Below are 21,000 nucleotides of genomic sequence, written 5' to 3'. Positions count from 1 at the left end.
TGTATTAGAGCAGGTTCTCTCCCTCCCTCCAGTCCCGCACTTCCTCTCACTCCTTCTCCTTCCTGACTTTCTCTCTCCCCTCCACCTCCACCCCATGTTCTCTCTTCCTACAAAGAGAGGCTTTCCTAGGATGTCGTGAAACTCTGGCACATACTCTGCTAGAAACAATGTTAAATAATCCCCTTAATTCAATTTCACAAGCATTTGTTAAGTAGTTTCTGTGTCCCAGGCACTGTGCTTGGAGACAGAGTCAGAGACAAAAAACAAAAAGTGATACAAACCCTACCTTCAAGGAACTTATATTATTCTCTGTAGTACTGGATTTAAAAAGAATAAATAACAACACACACCGTAAATGCACTGCCTGGTATTCTGAAACAAGCTTTGGTTGGGGTGGGGTGAGAGAGGTCGGCATCATATGATAATATCTCAGAATTTCAGATTGGGAAGCAAGGCCCAGATCTGAGTCCCAGCTCTGCCCCTTTAAGAACAGCATGAATTTGGACAAGTGCCTCATCTTTTCTGAGCCTCAGTGTCATCGTCTGTAAAATGAAGAGACTAGCTAATCTTGAAGGTCCTTCCCTGTTTTAACAATCTGTGAGGCCTTGAGAATCCTGAAGCTGCATGGAAAATTTTAATTTTAGACTTGGAAGGGACCTTTGAGAAAATCTATTCCTCATAAGTACTTTTTAAAGGAAAATGAGGTCAGATGACTAGCCCAAGTGTGTTAGTGACAGAGCCAAGATTCAGAACCATCTCCTGATTCACACTCATCTTCTTTCTCCCTTCCCTCCATCCTTTTCTATACTAAAAATTCATAGGATTATAGATTTGGAGCCATGGAGACCAACCCCCTCATTTTGCAGATGAGCAAAGTAAGGCCTAGAGACTTGCCCAGGGTCAGGCAGCCAGTAAGTGCCTGAGGCAGAATTCAGACCTCAGACCCGGGTGGAGAGAGCCCAGGACCCTGACTCCAAGAGCCTTCCAACCCGGTGTCCTTGGGCCATCTTCCTGGGAAGCAGCCTCTGTGGAGATGCAGCCTGGACCTGCTTCCACAAGGGCTGCAGCCCCAGCTCCTGAAGACGCAGAGAAGAAAGCCCTTGGCCCCAAAGTCCTTGGCCCTGGCTCAACATTGGGAACAAATAGGATTTTATCAGTGGCCATGGCATTGAAAAAGAGATCTGGCCACCTCCTTTGCCTTTGCCCCATGAGACTCTTTCATTTGCCTTGTGGCTGAAACCTGACGTTTTCTCTCCAAAAAGGATGTGAGCTCCCCAGGGGCAGGGATTGTCTGATTTGTCTGTATCCCCAGTGCCTAGTACGGTGCTTTGTACACAGTGAGTGCTTAAAAAGGGCTTCCTTCATTCATCCGGGCCAGCCTCTTCTTTTAACAGGCTCCGAGTGGGCTAAATGACTTTTCCAAGGCTTTGTGGGTAGTAAGGAGCAGAAGTGAGATTCAGACTCAGGCCCTCCGATTCTGAATCCAGTGGGTTTTTTCACTGCATAGAAATGATTCATTGAGCTGGCAGTGCCGCCATTCTTGCCCATGAAGACAAATTGTGAGCTGAAAACGGTAAATTCGAACTCAAGGAACAGTTCACATTCAAGTTATAACATGCTGTTTTAGAAAGAAAAGTTTCTTTGTTCTGTAGGAAATGATAGGGCTTCACCTTCAGAGCTGCTGTTTATTCTTCTGAGAAATCTCTGTTTTTAATGGTCTCTTGTCTCTATAGGAAAAGGGCAGATTGTATGTGCAAGGCAAAGAGGGAGGATGGCGGGGCAGCCTGGACCTCTGGTCCTGATGTCATCTCTGTGCTGCTGGTGCAAAGCAGAGTTAAAGGACAGAGCTGGGGCAGACCTCAGCAGCTCATCTGCCTTTCCCTCTGCCCTTGCCCAATATAGTTGGTGAGAGCCACCAACTATATTGCTAGAAAGAGAAGAAGCTGCTGGTTCCATTTTTGTCTTTGTATCTTCAGTAGGTGCTTAATAGTTGCTTGTCAGTTGATTGGTTGATTGTTATCATATCTCACATTCTCAAGGCTGCAAGCCTAATAATAATGATGACATGATGATGATGATGACAAAGATGATAATGATGACTCAATCATCAGTCATTTGTTTAAGAGCCTTTTAAGTGTAAGGCTAGATGCTGGGATACAAATACAAACCTCCTTAGAAAAGCTTACATTTTATTGAAAGAAACAGCCTGCCCAAAGGTGATCATTCAGTCATTTCAGTCACGTCTGACTCTCTGTGTCCCCATTTGGGATTTTCTTGGCAGAGATGCTGGAGCAGTTTGCCATTTCCTTCTCCAGCTCATTTTACAGATGAGGAAACTGAGGCAAACAGGGTGAAGTGACTTGTCCAGGGTCACCCAGCTAGGAGGTGTCTGAGGCTGGATTTGAACTCAGGTAGATGGGTCTTCCAGACTCCAAGCCTGGCACTCTATCCCCTGCTTCACCTAGCTGCCCCCATCCAAAGATGCTAGATGGAATATGATGCAGGAAGAAGAAAAAGTAGCCCAGTGTGGCTGGAAGAGAGTGTGTCAGGGTAATTACCCTGAAGGTAAGCTGGAGTCAGATTGCGAATGTGTAGGTGCCTTGAATCCATGCCACAGAAGGACTGGTTGAAGAATCTGCAGTACTTGGTTCCCAAATAAGAAGACACAGAAGCAACACACCACCTGTCTACAGCTACTTATAAAATTGCCATGTAGCAGAGTAGCCTCAGAGGGAGGAACCAGGAGCAGCAGGGGGTGATGCCAACGAAGCCTGTTTGAGTTTGAAGTCGGGAGAAAGTCCTCACCCTTTAGTTGTCCCCAAGAAGAATGAGCTGCCTGCCCCCAGAGCTGGTGAGCCCTGCTCTTCGAGGTCCTGCAGCTGGGTCTGGATAAGCCCCTGTTGCTAATATTCTAATAGGGGCAGATGTTCTTTTTCGAGTGTTATTGGATTAGATCGTTGCCAAGGTCGCTGCCAACCCTGAGATTCTGGGACTCTGTGAATGTGTAATTCAAATTTTTTTTATCTTTAGTCATTTTTCTTCATTAGCTCTTGTCAACATAAAAACAACAAAAGTGCTTACTTTCTTTTTTGCTGATCCTAGAGTTTCTCCTCTTCATGTCTTTACTCTCACCCAGTGCAATAGCACCTGGGGCTTTTCTCAGTGTGTTAAGGTTTCGAACAGTTCTGTATGGTCCTAAAGGGAGCTTTGGGCTGTGTATGTGAGCACATGTGTGTGTGTGTGCGTGCGTGCACACACACACACACACACGCACACCCTGGTCAGCCCACAATTTAAGCCAGGTGCCCAGTTTCCATCTGGACTCCTGACAGCCCAGGCAGTCAGCCTTTAGAAATCAGAAACCTTGGGAAAGGTGCAACGTGATGGACACCGGCAGTCCAAAGACCACGTATGTTCTCACCATCACTTAACACGCAGTGCAGGAAATCCCTGCTCTCTGCTGCAGAACAGGGCTGAGCTATCCCTCGTCCTCCTGGGGAGTAATGCTGGCTTTCCTCTGTGCTAAGCCTTGAAGTGTTCTGGCAGACTTTCCCCCCAACTAGCAAATTGGTAATGACGCACCATTCCTTCCATCCTCCCCCCAACAATACCTTATCAAACTGCTCCCCTTAAACACACACAGTTTTCCTGATCCCCATTGGTTTAACAGCTGCCCTCGACATGGGCGGGCACAGACTATAGTGGGTGTAGTGTTTTTGTAGAGTTAGCAGGCATGGGTTCAAATTCTGACCCTGATACTTGCTAGTCATGTGACTTCAGGCCAAGCACTTAATTCCTCTGAGCCTGAGTGTGCGTGTGAGAGAGAGAGAGAGAGAGAGAGAAAGAGGAGAGAGGAACAGGAGGAGGAAGAAGAAGAGAGAGAGAAGAAGGAGGAGGAGGAAGAGGAGAGAGAGAGACAGAGAGAGAGAGAGAAGGTTGGATAAGAGTTTCTCTGTCTGCCCCTCCACTTCTGTGTAGCCTCTCCTAGTTCTAAATCTGTTTGCTAAAACTAGTTCTGAACCACTTGGGTATCCTTGACCTGCTGGGCAGTTGATCTGGTGAAGCTTAAGGACCCTTCTCAGAAGAATAATCTTAAAAGCATAAAATAAAATATACCCAGAGAAAACACAAAGGAAACAAATTATAGTGAAACAGTCATCAAAATCATTTTTAGAAAACCAAGTTCATAGACCCAGGTTAAGGAGACCGATTAGAACTAAAAGGAACATAAGACTCTTTTTAACCTTTTTGAAAGGATCATCGTTTTGCAGATCAAGGATCAAAGATACAACCTTGGAGGTCAGAGGCTGATAGGAGTACAAGTCATAGATTTAGGGCTGGCAGTGAACTAACTCAGGGGCTGTCTTAGCAACATGCTTCATTTTACATATGGGGAAACTGAGGCCCAGGGAAGTGAAATGACCTCTCCAAGGCCATGCACGTAATGAGTTGCAGAATGAAGATTTGAACCAAGGCCCCAGAGCTAACTCTTTTTCCGTTGTATTATAGTATCCTTGTTAACAAAAGCTTGATCTTTCCTTGTTTACATGTTGTCTGACACTTAGCCCATTGCCTGGCACCTTAATAAATTGCTTGTTGATGTGACTTGTTTTCTGGATTTAAAAAAATGACAATAATAATCAATTTTCAGCCCTAAGATATTCTTTAGAATGTCTCTGCCTACTCGGCCTCAGTGAAAACAAAATCTCTTTTCTCCAATACTTTCATTCCAGGCAGAATGTAGCTTCATCAAATACACTCCCCAGACTTTATCATGCTTGGGGATTCTCACTTTAATCCTCCAAATATCCAAATTTCTCTCCATGTGGGTTTGGTACCCAGTGTTTGCTGCTTACCACCCTTTTCTAGCTTTGCAGATAATCTTTGAGGTTTCCTGAGCCTGCTCTGGCCTCTCTGTGATCTCAGGACCTACCTAACCAAATTCAGCCATAGGGACCATGAGAAAACACATCCTCGAAGCATTCCTGGCTTGGCAGAAGCTTGTGCTCCATCAGCATGGCCCCAGAGAGCCCAGGGTCACCTCCCCATCATCAAGAGGTGTCATAGGGAGGATGTTTAAGATAAATTTAAAAGTTCTTTGCATATGAAGGGGACCGCATAACACAATGAAAAGTGCACTCCATTTGTAGTCAGGTCCCAACTCTGTCACTTAGCTCAGAATTAGCAAGTTCATTCATTTCTCTTGGCCTCAGTTTCCTCATTTGTAAAGTGATCAGACTAATTGATCTCAGAGGTTCCTTCCAGATCTAGATCTCTATGGGATGAGGGCTATAAGTGACCCAGATCTTTGCAGTTGTAAAGCTAAAAGGGGTGGCTGGATCTTTGTAGATCTTAGACAGTGCCCACGCCTCCTATTATGTCTCCATCATCCACTCTCCCTAGGCTTTTGGGCTCATTACATAACCATGCCATCCTGTGTCCCAGACAGGTGTCAATTTCATGAAGCACCGTTTGTGCTCTCTGCGGCCTGGACAGAACCACGAAAAAGCCAGCGTGCTTGTCATCCAAAGCTGGCTGCAGGTTCGATGGATTGGCCGACCCATTAAATCTTAGAACTGGGAGCTGGCCACAAAAAACTCGCTTTCCGACATGGTATTTATCACGTCGAGTCAGAGACGTGTGTACGAGATGTCTCTAATGTAAATCTCACGTCAGTATGGCAGCAAAGCAAAACAAACTTCCAGGTATTTTCATGTTTCCTGCTGTCAATGAAACCAGTTGTATTTTATTCTGTCCCAATGGGTAGTGCTACCAAGATGTATTGGCTCAAGTTTTGCCAGGGGCCAATAATTCTCTGCCTGGGGGGACACTGTGAGATTCCTAATTTTGAACTTGAGACTATGAACACAGAATGAAATATTGACTTCCCTCCCTCTTCCCCTCCTTCTCTGGGCAGGCTATCCCAATGCACAATGCAGTTGGCGGAGCGATGCCAGGGCCTCATCAGCTGGGCACCACGCGGATGCCCAACCATGACACCAGCGTTGTGATTCAACAGGCCATGCCCTCCCCCCAGTCCAGCTCTGTGATCACGCAGGCACCTTCCACAAACCGTCAGATCGGGTAAGGAGAGATTGGAGGTTGACTCCACATGGGTCTTCATGTTGATTTTATGCAGGGCCTTGATTGGGGTAAATCCTTAGGGGATTCTTTGCCCACCTCCCAAGGCAGGCCCTGACTGAAGCTTTGATCTATCCTGGGGGAGAGGTAAAGCTGCTTTGATCACAGGGAGATATTGCCAAGCAGGGGACTGATAATAAAGCAATACTTTTTGTCAATGTCGTATGTATTCCTGGATTTTATAAGAAATTAGCCTGGTGTACTATTTCTCTGGGATTACAGAGAAATTTACAGAGGCCAGAGAGTCAGCATTCCAGACAACTGCATATTGGTGGTACAATAATGCACCTGTACAACCCTCCTACTCACATCCAGTGCCCCTTAGGGAGGCCCCTGGGATCCTTTGTTCCCTGGTCTTCTGCCATTGTTAAGGTTTCCTTATCTCATAGCTCTCCTGAGAACCTGATCCTTTGAGAAAGGGACAGAGACAGAGAGAGAAAGAAAAGATCACTTAACTTTTTCCACAGCCTGGGAATCCTGAAACACTTTTAAAAAATTAGTATAAGGGTGATGCAGAGCTTGGAGCCTCATGAGACTCAATGAGCTTTGAGGTCCATTGACCTGTAAGATGTGAAGGAAATGGGGCCATTGTGAAGGGATTGGGCTAAGAAAACCTAATGGGGATCCATGTTCCCAACTGAAGCTATACCAGGCGGATGATCTAGGGGAATGACTAAACTTGCTGGCCTGGGATGGAGAAGACCTAGACTCCAGTCCCAGCTTTCCCATTGACTTGCCATAATTGTGTTGTGTTGTATTGTGTTGCGTTGTGTGGTTTGTGGCGTCTCACCCCTTGGAATCACAATTCATGAAGGAAGACAGGTGGGATGGTGGGCGTGACTATGGACTCAAAGCCATGCAGCCCATTGTGCTCTCTGCCCTTATCCTGACTCTTGGCCCCTCCCAAGGCCTCTGCATCCTTTTTACCTCTGGACCTACCCACCCTGTTGTCCTGGGTGTTGACCACCCCCCAGGGCCCATACACCCTTACTCCTCAGCTGACCTGCAGTCCTTGCCATATGACTTCTAACTAGTCAATTTAATCTCTTATTGACTCAATTTTTCATTCTGTAGAGTGGGAATAATAATCTTGTCTTTCCTATCTTACTTGGATAGGAACATAAACAAATGAAGAGTTTGGGAGTTGTGGGTTAAGAGATTTAAATGCCCTTGAGTTTTTGTTTGGTTTTGTATTAGATTTTGCTTTGTATGTATGATAAGGCCAGGAGTACAAACGTTTCCCTCCCCTGCTTAGCACCTCAGGGTCATAATCTCCTCCATTCCATCTGGGTTCAGGGGGAAAGGGAGTTCAGACTTCATAAAGTTTCTACATAGCACTGGTACCTCTTGAATGCTGAGGAAGTAAAACATACACACACACACACACACACACACACACACACACAAAATCCCAAGCCTGGCAATTTACTTGTATTACCACGTATGGAGAATGAATGAATGTTATTTCCCAGAACCCTCCGGGTAAGATAGTGAAAGACAGACTGGTATTATGGGGCTGTGCCAGACCAGGCAGGTTTGCTCAATAGGGGCAGGGGCTGCTGCCACCCCATTTCCCAGTGCCCTGTCTCTTCCTCATCTCTAGAAGTTTTTAGGGTACCTCCTCCACATGGGGGGACAACCCCCGAATTTCTCTTTAACAGAAGCCCATCCTGCCCTTGTCCTTGGCATCTCTCAGCCTGTACAAATACGTTGTGACTCGTGAGGGAAGGCTTACCATAACAAACCAAAGCACCATAGTTAATGACTACCCACCCATTGGCCATGGGTACCCTGGAGTTTCCATTCAGGATTCAGAAAATGAGACCGTCCAGCTGAATGCCTGGCTTTGTTTGGAGAGGCCACGAGGCCGAATGAGCAAATGCTTCTCCCGTTAAAGATGTCTTTTCTCCCATAAAAGCTTTGGGAGCCAAGGCAGGAACCTGTAATCCTCCCAGGGTGGGGTGGGCTCGTTAAAGACAAGCAAACGCCTCCATCTCGAGTGACTGTTTCCCTGTAGTGGCTGGGCCCATGGAGAAACAAGTCAGAGTTATGTCGGGTAATTATAATTATTTTATTTTTCCTTCCCGGGGGGGGGGGGGAAGAAAAGAAACGTAAATTGTGCTGGAGTTTACAAGCAATTTTAGTGACATTCTTTGGCCCCACCCCCCAGGTCTCCTGCTTCACACCCCCAACAGCCGGGAGAGCCAGCCCCTTAGCTATTGTTCCTGTCTAGCTAGGACGGATCCACTCGGGTCAGGTTAACCGTAGGCTCACTCTTTCAAAGGCCTGTGGCCGGCTCAGCAGTGGATGGGGACACTGTTGGGAGCAGGGCCCTCTGAGGCCAAGCCTGGAGGTCTGCTGTTTACAGGTCTATGGGAGGCGTTCGTAAGCCTCTTCTCCATCCGTGAGTGGGCTTGTCCCTGAGATTGCATGACCTCCTGACCAGGCCCATCCTACAGTCTGTCCCTAGTCCTGGGATGTTGTGTTTCTTCCCTGGTGTGTTCTTGGAGATAATTGCTGCTTTGGGGATTCTGTCTCCCTGCCAAGGCTGGCTGATGGAGTTCCTTCTTTCTTCAGGCCGTACCCTTCGGAGCTACGGTGAAGATTCCAAGGGACACTCTCTGTTGTTACGCTTTATCTGTGCTTGACCCGTCTCCAAACATGGTCGAAGTGGCCACTGGGGCTCAGTGAGAAGTAACTCCTTTCACCAGTGGATTCAATATTGAGATCTAGGTGGTTTGGGAGAAAAAAAAAAACACGGGGATGACTTTCCCTTCTTTATTTCCCCCAGCAAAAAGGAAATGAGCACTTATTTTAAAACACGAGTTTCCTCTGGAGACTGTGTCTTTAAATGAGCATTTGAAACTGCAGATAGCTTTCTTATTTTATTTTTTTTTTGTAAGACTGCACAGAACCCATATTGTAGTAATATTCTGATTTTTATCACAACCTCAAATATTCAAGTGTCAAAATCTGGCCAAGCCACCTGCAAATGTTTGCAATGGCGACCAGCCAACAAAAACAGCAAACAGCAATGAAAGTCTCTATTCAGGCCCAGGACTTGGAGCTGCGATCTAGCCACAGAGCCTGGCATCCACCTGTGCCCACGCACAGCTCCCTGCTGCAGCCGAGGGGCGTGGGCCCAGCTGGGATTCAGGGCCAGGGCTTGTCTCCCCTTGTTCTGCCCCTCCTGGGCGCCCCCCGGGTCTTCTGCCAACCCTCTGCCTTCGGTGTCTCCCCTGTTCCGCCATGTCTTCCCTTCTCTATGAGGGCTCCGGGAGGCTTGAAAGGCCTGGAAAGTGTGACAGGATGCCGGTCCGTAGGGGAGGCTTCCCGGGACAGTACAGAGACGTTGCTCACAGGACTCAGATGAGCATGGCTACCGAGCGGGCCCTGAGCCAGACCAGCCCCAAATGAGGGGTGAAAGGCAGAAAGCCATAGCGCTAATAGTCAGAGAAGCCTGGGGGGCCTGGCTCGCGCCCATCCCTTCTCTAGCCCTCCGTCCTCCTCTCTGGGCCCGGGTAGAGCAAGCGGTGATATTCTCACTGACACAAACTTGCAGGCTAGTATAAATATCCTAGCTGTACTTATGTGGTTAGGCAGTCTAGAATAAGACTGAGAAATAGCTCTGGAGTGTGGGAGGCATCCTCCAACTAGTAAGTACTTGTACTCCCTCCGGTGCCAGGAAGGGCGCCTTTGGCTGATTGATGGCACAGGTTTGGGAGGGTGGTGCCACAGATGGAAAAAAGAAGGGAGCCCATGAGCCGGGGGGTGGGTGGGGGGAGAAAAGTGGGCTGGAAGGAGGGTATTTCTTAAAAACACATGAGAAGTAAATGAATGAATGAATAAAAGGAAAGGAAAAAAAAAGCAGAGAATAAAATAATAAATAATAAAATAAAACAAAACCAAAACATGTGAGACCAAGTCAGCTCTAAACCAGAATGGAGTTTGAGGACCTGAGTTCAGATGTTGGCTTTGCCACCTACTACCTGTGTGATCTAGGGTAACTGAACCCCTGGCTCATGGTGCAGATCAGTTCAGAGAAGGCATGGAAGGATGACAGAGGAGTAACTTATTTTTCTCTCTCTCTTACCTGGTAGCTAGTGCTCAGGCAAGTTAGTGGTTATAATAACGATAACAATAAAAATAATAACATTTAATAATATTATTACATTCATTATAATATATATCCTATAATAGCATATATGATTATATAAGTATATAATTATGTTAATTATATCACATGTTATATTTGCATACACATATAACCTTTTATTATATAATGTATGAACTAATATGAATATATATTTATATTATGTATAATAATTTGATGGTATTATTATAAAATAATAATAATTTTAGCTAAAATTTATATAGCACCGATTATATGTTATAATATATTATATGTTATACTATGCTAAGCAGATGCTTTACAAATATTATCTCACTTGATCTTCATAACAGTCCTGGAAGATAGGTGCCATTCTTATCCCCCTTTTACAGATGAGGAAACTGAGGCAAGTAGAGATTAAGTGATTTGCCCAGTGTAACACAAGTCTTCCTCACTCCAGGCCCAGCACTCTATCTAATTGCACCGCCTACCTGTCTCCAAATGTCAAAATACAGCGATCGGATGCTTATGTTTTTCTAGTGGCCGCTGGGCAATTGATTGATAATTGGGCTGCTTATAAGGTGAATTGTTTTCATATGGTCCCCTGGCTCCCCCCAATCATAGTAGTGAATGGTCAGTTGGATTGGTAGCCACGTCAGAATAGGAGGCTCAGACACCTAATTTGGCCTCGTCACTTAGATGATTAGCTGCTAGCAGCCTCCCTCTCCCATGACCATATGGCTCTTATTTGTTCTCCTGGTTTATGGTTGGTTATGTAGGGGGCAGCAAGTGTCCAGAGAGGTGGCCTTGCTGCTTTTGCCTGGTACTTGCTGGCTTTACAGGCTGAGTAGGTGGCCTGGATTTCTCAGCCGTGGCTTTGCCCCTCCTCTGGAAGAGGAATGAGCAAGTGTAGCTGAGATCTGATGCTGCTTTGAGAGAGCGGTGAAGAAAACCCAGGATCCCCAAAGAGGTTCATGCACGTGGGAGTCTGCCAGGGAGATGAAGGACGTAGTAGCAGCTCCCTGAGGATTCTTTGTTTTTGACTGATCTCTCATCGCAGGGCTTGGTGGAGATTCCATTTGGAATTCCTGCAGTTGTATCTGTGCCCAAAGGAGGCGCTTGGGTTCAGGACTTGACTTCCCATTGTCCCACATCTCCAAGGGAGCTGGGAAAATGAATCACCGCAGCCAATGTTAGGGGAAATCATTCTTGACAGTGAGACTTTTAGAAGTCTAATGCTATGAATGCTCACATTGAAGCCAAGCATTTGGGTAATAGGGCATGCAGGAAGCCTGTCCCGTAGCGGCTGGGTCTTTTAAAGGCAGTGGATGACCAAGGTAATTCCATAGAAGCTGAAGCAACTAGGTAATATGGTGTATGAAATGCTTGACTTGGAAACCGGAGTCTAAGACCAGTTAGAATCCTGCCTCAGACACTACTGCATCACCCTGGGAAAGTCACTTGGCCTCTCTGAGACTCAGTTTCCTTATTTGTAAAATCCAGACAATAACAATACTCACCTCCCGGGGTTATCGTGAGGGACAAATAAGATAATATATAGAAACCTCAAAATGTTACATAAATGTTATCATCATCATCATTATTTTTATTGTTATTTGGAACCTAGAAATGGTTCTATAGGTTACATGCATGAAGTATGCTTGGAGATCTTCTAAATTTTCTACCTGTGATATAGATATTATTAAGCAGTCATTTATATTAACAATAATAACTTCAAATCAACAAGCATGTGTTATATACCTAGTACATGCCAGTACCAAATAATGAGGAATCAAAGACAAAACAAAACAAAAAAATCACTTCCCTCCCTCAAGGAGCTGACATTCTAGTCTGCACACATTACATGAAGTGACATTGAGAAATGTAAAGTATTTTTTCATTTGCCCTACCCCCAGTCACTGTATAAGATGGGTTACATAATTTTTGAGTCAACTCTTCCCCACACCTCGAGCTGGAAAGGACCTTTGAAATCACCCAGTCCAACTATCTCATTTTATCAGTGAATTATTTGTAATCCAGAAATGTTTAAGTGACGTGCCCAACCTGTTTGTGGGTACCAGAGTCAGGATTTGAACTCAGATCTTAAAAATTGGCTTGCTATCCAAAGAAGGAAAGTGTGAGGGATTGTGTTCTCAAATGGAGGTGGTGTTTTAAAATAAAGGAAACACCAAGAGCCCCACTTCCCCACCTGCCGACCAGGACAGATCAGTTGTTCCCATGGCTAGGATCAGGCCTCCCATCCCTGGCCCAGATTTCCCAGCCAAGACCACTTGGAAGCCATCCTGAGTAATTGAGACCAGGAACCATCGCTTCCTGCTTTGCATCTGACAGAACATCCCGGCCGAGAGCACGGCTTTATTGTTAGAAGAACATTGCTGGATATTTCACAGCCCTGGGAACATTTATGAGATCTCGTCAGGGGGATGTTTGAGAGGAGGGTCCGGGGATTGGGCCATATGGCTCCCGTTAAATCCCCATGCAAGGCGCTGAGAAATTACCTTGGAGAAGAGGCCTAACAGGCGCTTTGCTTGCAGATTTTTATGTGTGGAACAAAACCTTTAAGTACTGAGGCCAGTTGAAATATAATGCCTCTTAACATCCCAAAGTTGTAACAGAGCAGAGCTTTTAGGCCAGGTGACAGGGGTGTGGCCAAGGGCACAGCCCTTGTTTGGGCACCATGAAATAGCAGAAGTGATTGTGGTCCTGGTGATTAGACCATGAGAGCAGACTGATGGGAACAGGCCAAAATGCCCTCAGTGATGACCTTGGGAGGGAGTGTGGCAGAGCTGAATATGTTCAGGGGGGGATTCCTGTCCAGGAATAGGTCAGACTCAATGACCCTTGAGGCCTCTTCTAGCTCTCAGGTTCTGTATTAGCAGTTTCCAGACTTTAGAGGAAAAATGGGGTATCCCAGAAGCCTGAGTGCGGTTCTTAAGCCCACACTGAGACTTAGGGGACACGTTGTATGAAGGACTCTTCTGGTGTAGGGAGCATCTCCAGGTGATCGTCCCTGCCTTGAACCTGCCCCACATTTAGTCTTCTTGGTCTTCAAGGAGGTCGCTGGCCCTGGCCGGGGTGAAAGCAGGTAGAAGGAATGCTGGATTGGGGCTCGGCTCTGGGTTCAGAACCCATCTTGGCCACACAGGAATCCTAAGTGTGTGAGCAGGACATAGTTGAGTTCTTTTAGTGTCAGGAATGAAGCTTCTCCCATCTCAGGGGCTTTGTAAATCTCAAGAGAGAAGCTTGACATAGGGAGCTTAGAGTTCCAGACTTTGAAGCTGAGTTCTAATCCAATTTATGACGGTTATTAGCTGTGACCCTGGGCAGTCCCTTCTCCAAATTCCAATGTCCTCATTTGTAAAATGGGGACAATAATATCCATAAAGCCCATTTCACAGAGTTGTAAGGATCAGATGGCATTGTGCGTGGGCAGTCATAACTACTAGCTGATTTAAGCTTGGAAGTCTTAGGACTTTAGGGCTAGGAGGGCCTCTTTTTGATGGGGGGGAGGGGAGGAGGGCAATGCCCTGGACTTTTGAGTTCATCAGCAGGAGGAAGTCCCATTATGAAAATTCCTTCCACTGATGCAGACACCTGTACCATAATTCTTAGAGCTACTTCTAAGGGTCTTACCCAAGCTCAGAGGCTTAACTTGAACACAGCTCTTCCTGACTCAAAGGCTAGCCTTCTCCCCTCTATGACATGTTGTATCTGATCCAGTTTCTTCATTCTACTGTTGAGGAAACTGAGGACATGACATATGAAGTGACTCACCCAAAATCCCACAGCCACTGTGTTAGAGGTAGGATTCAAACTCAGATATCTCCTGATCCCAAAACTAGAATTCAAACCTTCTGCATCACACTTGTCTCTTGAGAGCAAGCCACTGGAAATACGTCCTACTGAATGGACAGCTTTATTCCAGACACTTAGCTAGCAGCTCACACATGTCTTCTGGAAGCCTTGTCATCTGTGTGTGGATGTGGACCTCATTCTACCCTTCTAGCACCAACAGGCTATGGACATTTCCGTTTTACAGTTATCTATGGGCAGTGGCCCGGGATCGCCCCATGTAGACATGGAAAAGTCCAGACCCCAGTCACTATCTCTGGCATAATGAAAGGGATGTGGATTAAGTAGGAAGAAAGATAGCCATGTGCCAAGGGCCTGATGGGGAAGGGTCTGGATAGGGATTGTGTCTCTTCTACCTGCCCCTTTCTCTCTGCTTCAGGGAGAGAATTAGCTGAGTGACCTTTGATTTCCAAAGGAAGAATTTTGAGTGCCTCCTTAGCTTGGTGATTGTGGAGCAGGGAGAGTTGAATCAGATTTGCAGCTAGAAGGGACCTCAGAGGAAATCTGGCCCAGTGGGGGCTGGGACCCTGAGGCCAAAGTGACTTGCTCAGCATCACACATTGAGTTGATGGTAGAACTAAGGTTTGCAGCCAGGTTCTTGGATTCCAAATCCACTCCTCTTTCCACTGGGCCACACTAGGGTCACGATAGATTGGATGGGTGGGATCAATTCAGATTTTTCAGGAAAATTTTTGGTTTCGCTTTCCATGCCCTGTGAGTTTCCAAATTTTTTTTTTTTTTTGGCAAGGCTCAAGATACGTTCTTTTGAAAATCATTGCTTTACTTATAATGAAAGGTGGGTAGGGCCATGGACTTGGAACCATTAAAGACCTGGGTTCAAATATTGGCTCAAATGCTTGTAGTTTTATCAGTTTTACTTTATTATTTGTTTGTTTATTTATTCTCAGAAAGTTGTAAGCAAGCATATACCAGAGCAAAATACATCACAGTGTATGTTGTAGAACAAGTCAGTTTCCCTAGCAGGCTGGTATACAATGCTTTTGCCCCATTGATGTAAGAGAATGCCATGTAGACCATAGATTTAGAACTGGGCCATCCAGTCCAACCCGTTCATTCTACAAATGAGGAAACTGAGGCCCAAAGAGGCAAGAGGACTTGTAAAAATCTTGTTTTGTCCCGCCATTTTCTATTACTTTGTCAAAGGCCCAAGGCTTTTAGCTGGCCCCAAAAATTGCTGTTTCCAATTGTACTTTATGAGTAAGCCTGGTTTGGAGGGCTAACTGATTGGCTCATTCAAGATTCAGAAGTGGGATTATATAATCCTACAGACAAAAGAGAGCTGTGACATTGTGCTCTTAAGGTGGTACGTATTGTTATACTTGGCATCTTGCTTCCTGTTTTCAGAGTGAAAAGAGCGGTGATGTGGACAGATTGCTGGGTTGGGAGTTGGGAAGACTTGAGTTCAAATCTGGCCTCAGACATTTATTAGCTGCGTGACTTTGGACAAGTCACTGAATGTCTACCTGCTTCAGGTTCCTCATCTATAAAATGGGGATAACAACAAAGCCGACCTCCCAGAGTTGTTGTGAGGATCCAGTGAGATAGGAATTATGAAGTGTTTCACAAATCTCAGAGGGTTCTATAAATTATTGTTACTGCTGTTGTTGTTATGTAATTGGTCTGTCTGTACACCATAGTTAGCTTAAGATAATACGCTTATAAAAAATACAATGATTCATGGACCATAACATAACAAATAAGGAAGGATGTTGGCTTGGATGGATGAACAATGAACTTGGTACCATGTGGTTTTTATAAGTTGGGAGTGGAAAGGGTTTTGGGTTCAGAATCAGAAAACCTGAGTTAGAATACTGACTCTGGTACTTAATGTGTGCATAGAATTGGTTTCTTCTCTCTGACCCTCAGTCTTTTCATCTCTAAAATAAGAAGAGTGGCCTAAATGGCCTCTAGGATCCCTACCTCAATGAAACTATCGGCTGATGAGATGAGCTTCAGTGAGTGAAACTGCCTTGTTCCTCTCCCTAGTTTGCCTTTTGCTCAGCCAAGACAACCAGCCAGCTGGGCTCTGGAGGGGCACTTGGATTCTCTGCTCTGTCAGATCCCCAGAGAGATGGCAGAACGTGGGAACAATCAAGAGCTGAGCCAGTAATATGGTGGGGTGGGGGGCACAGGGCAGGGAAGAGGCGAGGGGGCGCCACCGACTTCTCCAAATGATTGGAAAGTGACTCCTGCCAGGGCTCTGTAGCTGACTCTCAGCCTGCTACACAGAATGAACCACTCCCATAGTTCCGCCATTGTCTAAAAGAAAATTTAGTTGAGTCTAGCCATGAGCCTGGGCAGGTCACCAAACCTCTCTCTGCCTCAATTCACTCATCTGTAAAATGGAGATAATAATAGCACCTCCTTCACAGGGTGGTTGTGAGGATTAAATGAGATGATATATGTAAAGCACTTTGCAAATCTTAATGCTCTAGATAGATGTTAACCATTTTTAATAAGTATTGGACCTTTTCTTAATTAAAACAGTTTTATGCCGTGTGTGTGTGTGTGTGATTTCTGGGAATATTCCCTCCCCCAAATTGAATTCTCTCCGATTTAAAACCAAGAAAAAGAGTTAAGCAGAAACATCAGATAGAGTGATCCAGTCTGATGGTGTACATGCCACTCTGCCCTGGTACCTCCCCACTTCTCTACTGGAAGTGGGGAGATAGATGTCATTCTCTGCTCTCCAGGACCATTATGATTTTCTTTCATTGTTCTTCTCACTTCTATCATTGCAGACATCGTGAGGATTGTTCACTTGGTTCTGTCCATGTCCCTGAGCATCACAAGGAGTTCTGGCCAATGTCACTTCATTGCTGATTCCTACTTCCTCCCCGCACACCTCTCTATCTCCTCTCCTTCATCCTTGCCCCTGGGGATGCCTTTCCCCATCTCCCTTCCAACTCTCCTTCATGTATCAGCTTCCCCTGTTAGAATGTAAGCTTCTTGAGGGTAGGGACTGTCTCATTTGCTTATATTTGTCTTTCTAGCACTTAGCACGGTGCCTGGCACATAGTAAGTGCTTAATAAATGATTTATCTTTCCCTCCCTCTCCTCGTCCTCATCCTTCTTCTTCTTCTTCTTCCTCTTCTTCTCTCTGTCTGACTCTCTCTCCTTTCTCTTACCCTTCTTTTCCTCCTTCTGTTTCCCTCTTTATATCTATCAATGTATCCATTATCTCTATCTATCATATCTATTCATCCATCCATTCATCCATGTATCCATCTTTCTGCCTGTGTAGATAGAGGCCAGCACTAGCATCAGTGTCCAAAGACCTGAACTTTGTTCCACCCTCCTGTATGACCTTGGATAAGTCCCCAGACTTGCCTTGGCTTCTCTTGCCCCATTTACATGACAAAAGGGTCACTCTACGTCTCTTCCAGCTCAGTGATCCTATCCCTCTGGATCATGGCCGTTTCTATGGCCTTGCTAGCATGCATCATTTACTCATTCTACTTGGTCACAGGGTATTCTTTTGAATAAGCGTCCCTCTTTAATGGAGGCCCTCCGGCGTGGTAGGTAAATCCCTCACAAAGCAGCAGGGCTCGGGCATGGCGATGGCACCTTCACCTTATGGGAGCAGCCCCACTGAAGGTGCGTTCCCCCGTCTGGTGATCAGTCCTCTACTTGTCTCTGTTCTTTGGTCGATTTCTTCCTCTGTGTTCAGGGGACCATGACATGATGGGACCCTGCTTAGGCTAGGTAGAGGAGAAGTGGGAAGTTTGGTGTTTATTCTGTAAAGGGCAGAGATCGCCCAAATCCCGGCTTTGCCCCTTCCTGGCTGCTTTACCTGGAGATTGGCCACACCCCTCCCCACCTTGATGCTTTCCCTTGTCTGGCACTCAGTTTCCTCATCCATAAAATGGGGTTGATAATACCTGAAGAATCTGACTAGGTTGGCTGAGTCTCCACGAAGCTGGCACTGAGTGTAGTGCCAGGCGCACAGTAGGTGCTGGACAAACACTCAGTGATTGATTTACTGGTTGTTTAAGGTGGTTCTCAGCCACCCACTGGAAGTGCTGAGGAAGGTGGGTATTTTGCCCAGTTTCGGTGCATGAACATGTTTGTTTGTGTGAGACCTTAGGCAAAAAGCTCGTGAAACATGGGCTGCCCTGCCCGAAGCCACAAGCAGCTGCCCAGCCCTGCATCTGGATCCAAGGTGCTCCAGAAAGCGCTTAGGGCAGCACCTGGTGCATAGTAGGCACCTAATAATTGTTAGCTAAGAAATGCTCCTCAGGGCTCCTCCCAAGGGCCGTCAGAAGACAGCAGACTGAGCAGTCCCTACGAGGGCTCTGCCCTGTCTTTGTCAATGTTGCACACTCTCATGCCTGTAGACTTTCAGACAGAACCAAAAAAAAATGTAAATCATGATTGAGTATGATCGCTCTGGAAACATTTTTAAATTAAATTTTATTGAAACTTTTTTTTGGCATCACTGTCATTTCTGGGTATTATCAAGCACCTACTATGTACCAGGCACTGTGCTAAGCTCTTTTCCAATATGATCTCATTTGATCCTTACCATAATCCTGGGAGGTCGGTGCTATTATTATCCTCATTTTGCAGATGACGAAACTGAGGCCCAGTGATCTGCTCTAGGGTCCCCTTTCCCACCCAACCTCATCTCTTTGGCCATTTAAACCCTCCTTGGTACTAAAGAAAAACAGCTAAGTAAAAACAGCTGAGACAGTGACCGCAACTGGCATGTATGAAACATCTTGCCCAAACAGTCCCCATCTGTAAGAGCAGAGAGCTAGGCATAAAGGATAGTAGCTATTCTTGGGGTCAGGAGGACCTGAGTTTGAATCCTGCCTCGGTCACTTATTAGCTGTGTGTCTCAGACTCAAGCTTGCTCATCTTTCAAGTGGGGATAATAATAATGCCTCCTTCAAAGGGTTGTTGTGGGAATCAAATGATTTAACTAACAATGGGAGACATTTTTCAGACTCTAAAGCACCAGCTAAATGCTGGCTGTCCTCTTCATCCTTCTCACCTTCATCCACGTTGATTGTTCTCCAGATACATTCCGAGCCTTCGGGAGCCCTCTCTACCTCCTGTTCAATCACAAGTTATGAGTCAATTTGCCCTATTTTTTTTTTCAGCCACATTCTTTTCATTTGCTGGAGTTTCATCTTGGGTCCCTAGCATGGCGCTCAGACATTGTAAATACTTGTTAATTTGGACTGAATTAACTGAAATTCAAAACAGGAAGAGAATAATCAGAGGAAACTTCACCCCAGGGCTAGACACTGGTTAGGAAGGGTGGTGGTGAACATGTTCAGGATGGAGGAGCTTCCCAGCTGTGTGAATAGTGGGCTCTGAGAGCCTGTTTTTCCATCTGTAAAATGGGTCAGTAATTATTGGTTTTAACCTGAGAGTATGCCAGTGATACGTGTGTAGGCCCAAACTTTTTGACCTCTCAGGGCCCCAGGACCTCTCCTGTTGGCCTCCAAGCACTGAGAAATGTGGACTGTGGTAAGACAGCTGGCCGCCCAGATGTACTCTTGGGAAGAAAGCGTTTGTGAGAGGAGACTAGGGACATCATGATGATGATGATGATGATGAAGGCAATGGTGATGAAGGTGAAGATGATGATGGTGAAGGTGATGAAAATGGACAATAATAATGAAGGTGATGGTAATAAAAAATGATGGTGATGAAGGTAATGAAGATGATGATGATAATGAAGATGATGAAGGTATAAAAGTTATAATGATGTTGGTGGTAATGAAGATAATGATGAAGATGATTATGGTGATGAAGATGATTATGGTAATGAAGATGAAGTTGATGAAGATAATGAAGATGATGAAGGTGATAAAGATTATAATGAAGATGGTGATGAAGATGATGAAGGTAATGAAGATGATGAGGATGAAGATGGGGATGGTGGCCAGCACTTAGGTGGCACTTTAAGTTTGCAAAGCGCTTTCCACGTGTTCTCTCCTTGTTCCTCACAACAACCCTGTGTGTGTGATGGATGGAGGGATCTGATAGAAAAGAGAGTTTGAACGGGTCTAAAGCTCTTTAGCTCTAGTTCTGTCTTCTCTGGGCTCCCTCACCAGCCCCATCAGGAGTGGAGCTTTGTAACTGCAGTTGGAGGACATACCTCTGAATCCCAGGCCTGCCGGACCCATGTGACTGAACCTCTGTGAGCCTCATCTTCCTCATCTGTTAGAAAAGGAGAGTTAGACCAGATGACTTCTGATCCACATGAACATTAAAGTGTTAATTAAATGTGAGCTGTTATTCTTGAATACATGAAACATTACTGAAATTAAAAGCTACAGCCCTAAGGAGGCACTGTGGCCTGGCGGCTGTGGAGTCAGAGGCCATGGGTTCCAGGCCTCCATGTGTGACCTTGGGCAAGTCACTTACCTTTCCTGAGCCTCAGTCTCCTCAGCTGTAAAATGAGGGGCTTGGGCTACATGGCTTCTGTGGTCCTTTCTAGCTCTAAATCCATGGCCCTGTGACCCATCATAGGAGGCAAACAAATATCCTGGGAGGCGGGTGCTATTATTATCCCCATTTTACAGATGATGAAACTGAGGCAGACAGGTAAAGTCACAAAAATCTTCTTTTATTTTTGCTTCAAAGCTGCCAGATCTAGGGGGAGCAGGACGCTGCTTTCTCTCTCTGTCCCTCTCTCTGCCTTGTGATTCAGGAAGCATATACCCAAGGCCACTTTGGCTGACCATGCATCTCAGGTAAGGTTTGGCAGGGCCACCTCACAAACGGGGCATCAGTGAACTGTGGCTGTCAGTGGCCAGGAGACTTCTGGCAACATCTGGGGAAAGGACTCAGGCAAACAATGTATGGTAAGGAGCCATTCTTTCCGCCTTGATTTTCCC

At 45.8% G+C, this 21,000-nt stretch overlaps 1 protein-coding gene across 1 annotated transcript in view; it reads left to right on the top strand.

Moving 5' to 3' along the window:
- Positions 1-21,000, top strand: part of LOC114050684 (cyclic AMP-responsive element-binding protein 5) — a 487,545-nt gene that overhangs the window by 172,959 nt on the left and 293,586 nt on the right. The window contains exon 5 of the mRNA XM_027872545.1: positions 5,918-6,084. Within this exon, the coding sequence (XP_027728346.1) occupies positions 5,918-6,084 (167 nt within the window). The remainder of the gene's footprint in view (positions 1-5,917; positions 6,085-21,000) is intronic.

Source organism: Vombatus ursinus, unplaced genomic scaffold (genome assembly GCF_900497805.2).
Source record: "Vombatus ursinus unplaced genomic scaffold, bare-nosed wombat genome assembly UNPS02014799.1, whole genome shotgun sequence".
NCBI lineage: Eukaryota > Metazoa > Chordata > Mammalia > Diprotodontia > Vombatidae > Vombatus > Vombatus ursinus.
The sequence above is the reverse complement of the archived record's forward strand: the minus strand, read 5'-3'. Positions and strand labels throughout refer to the sequence as shown.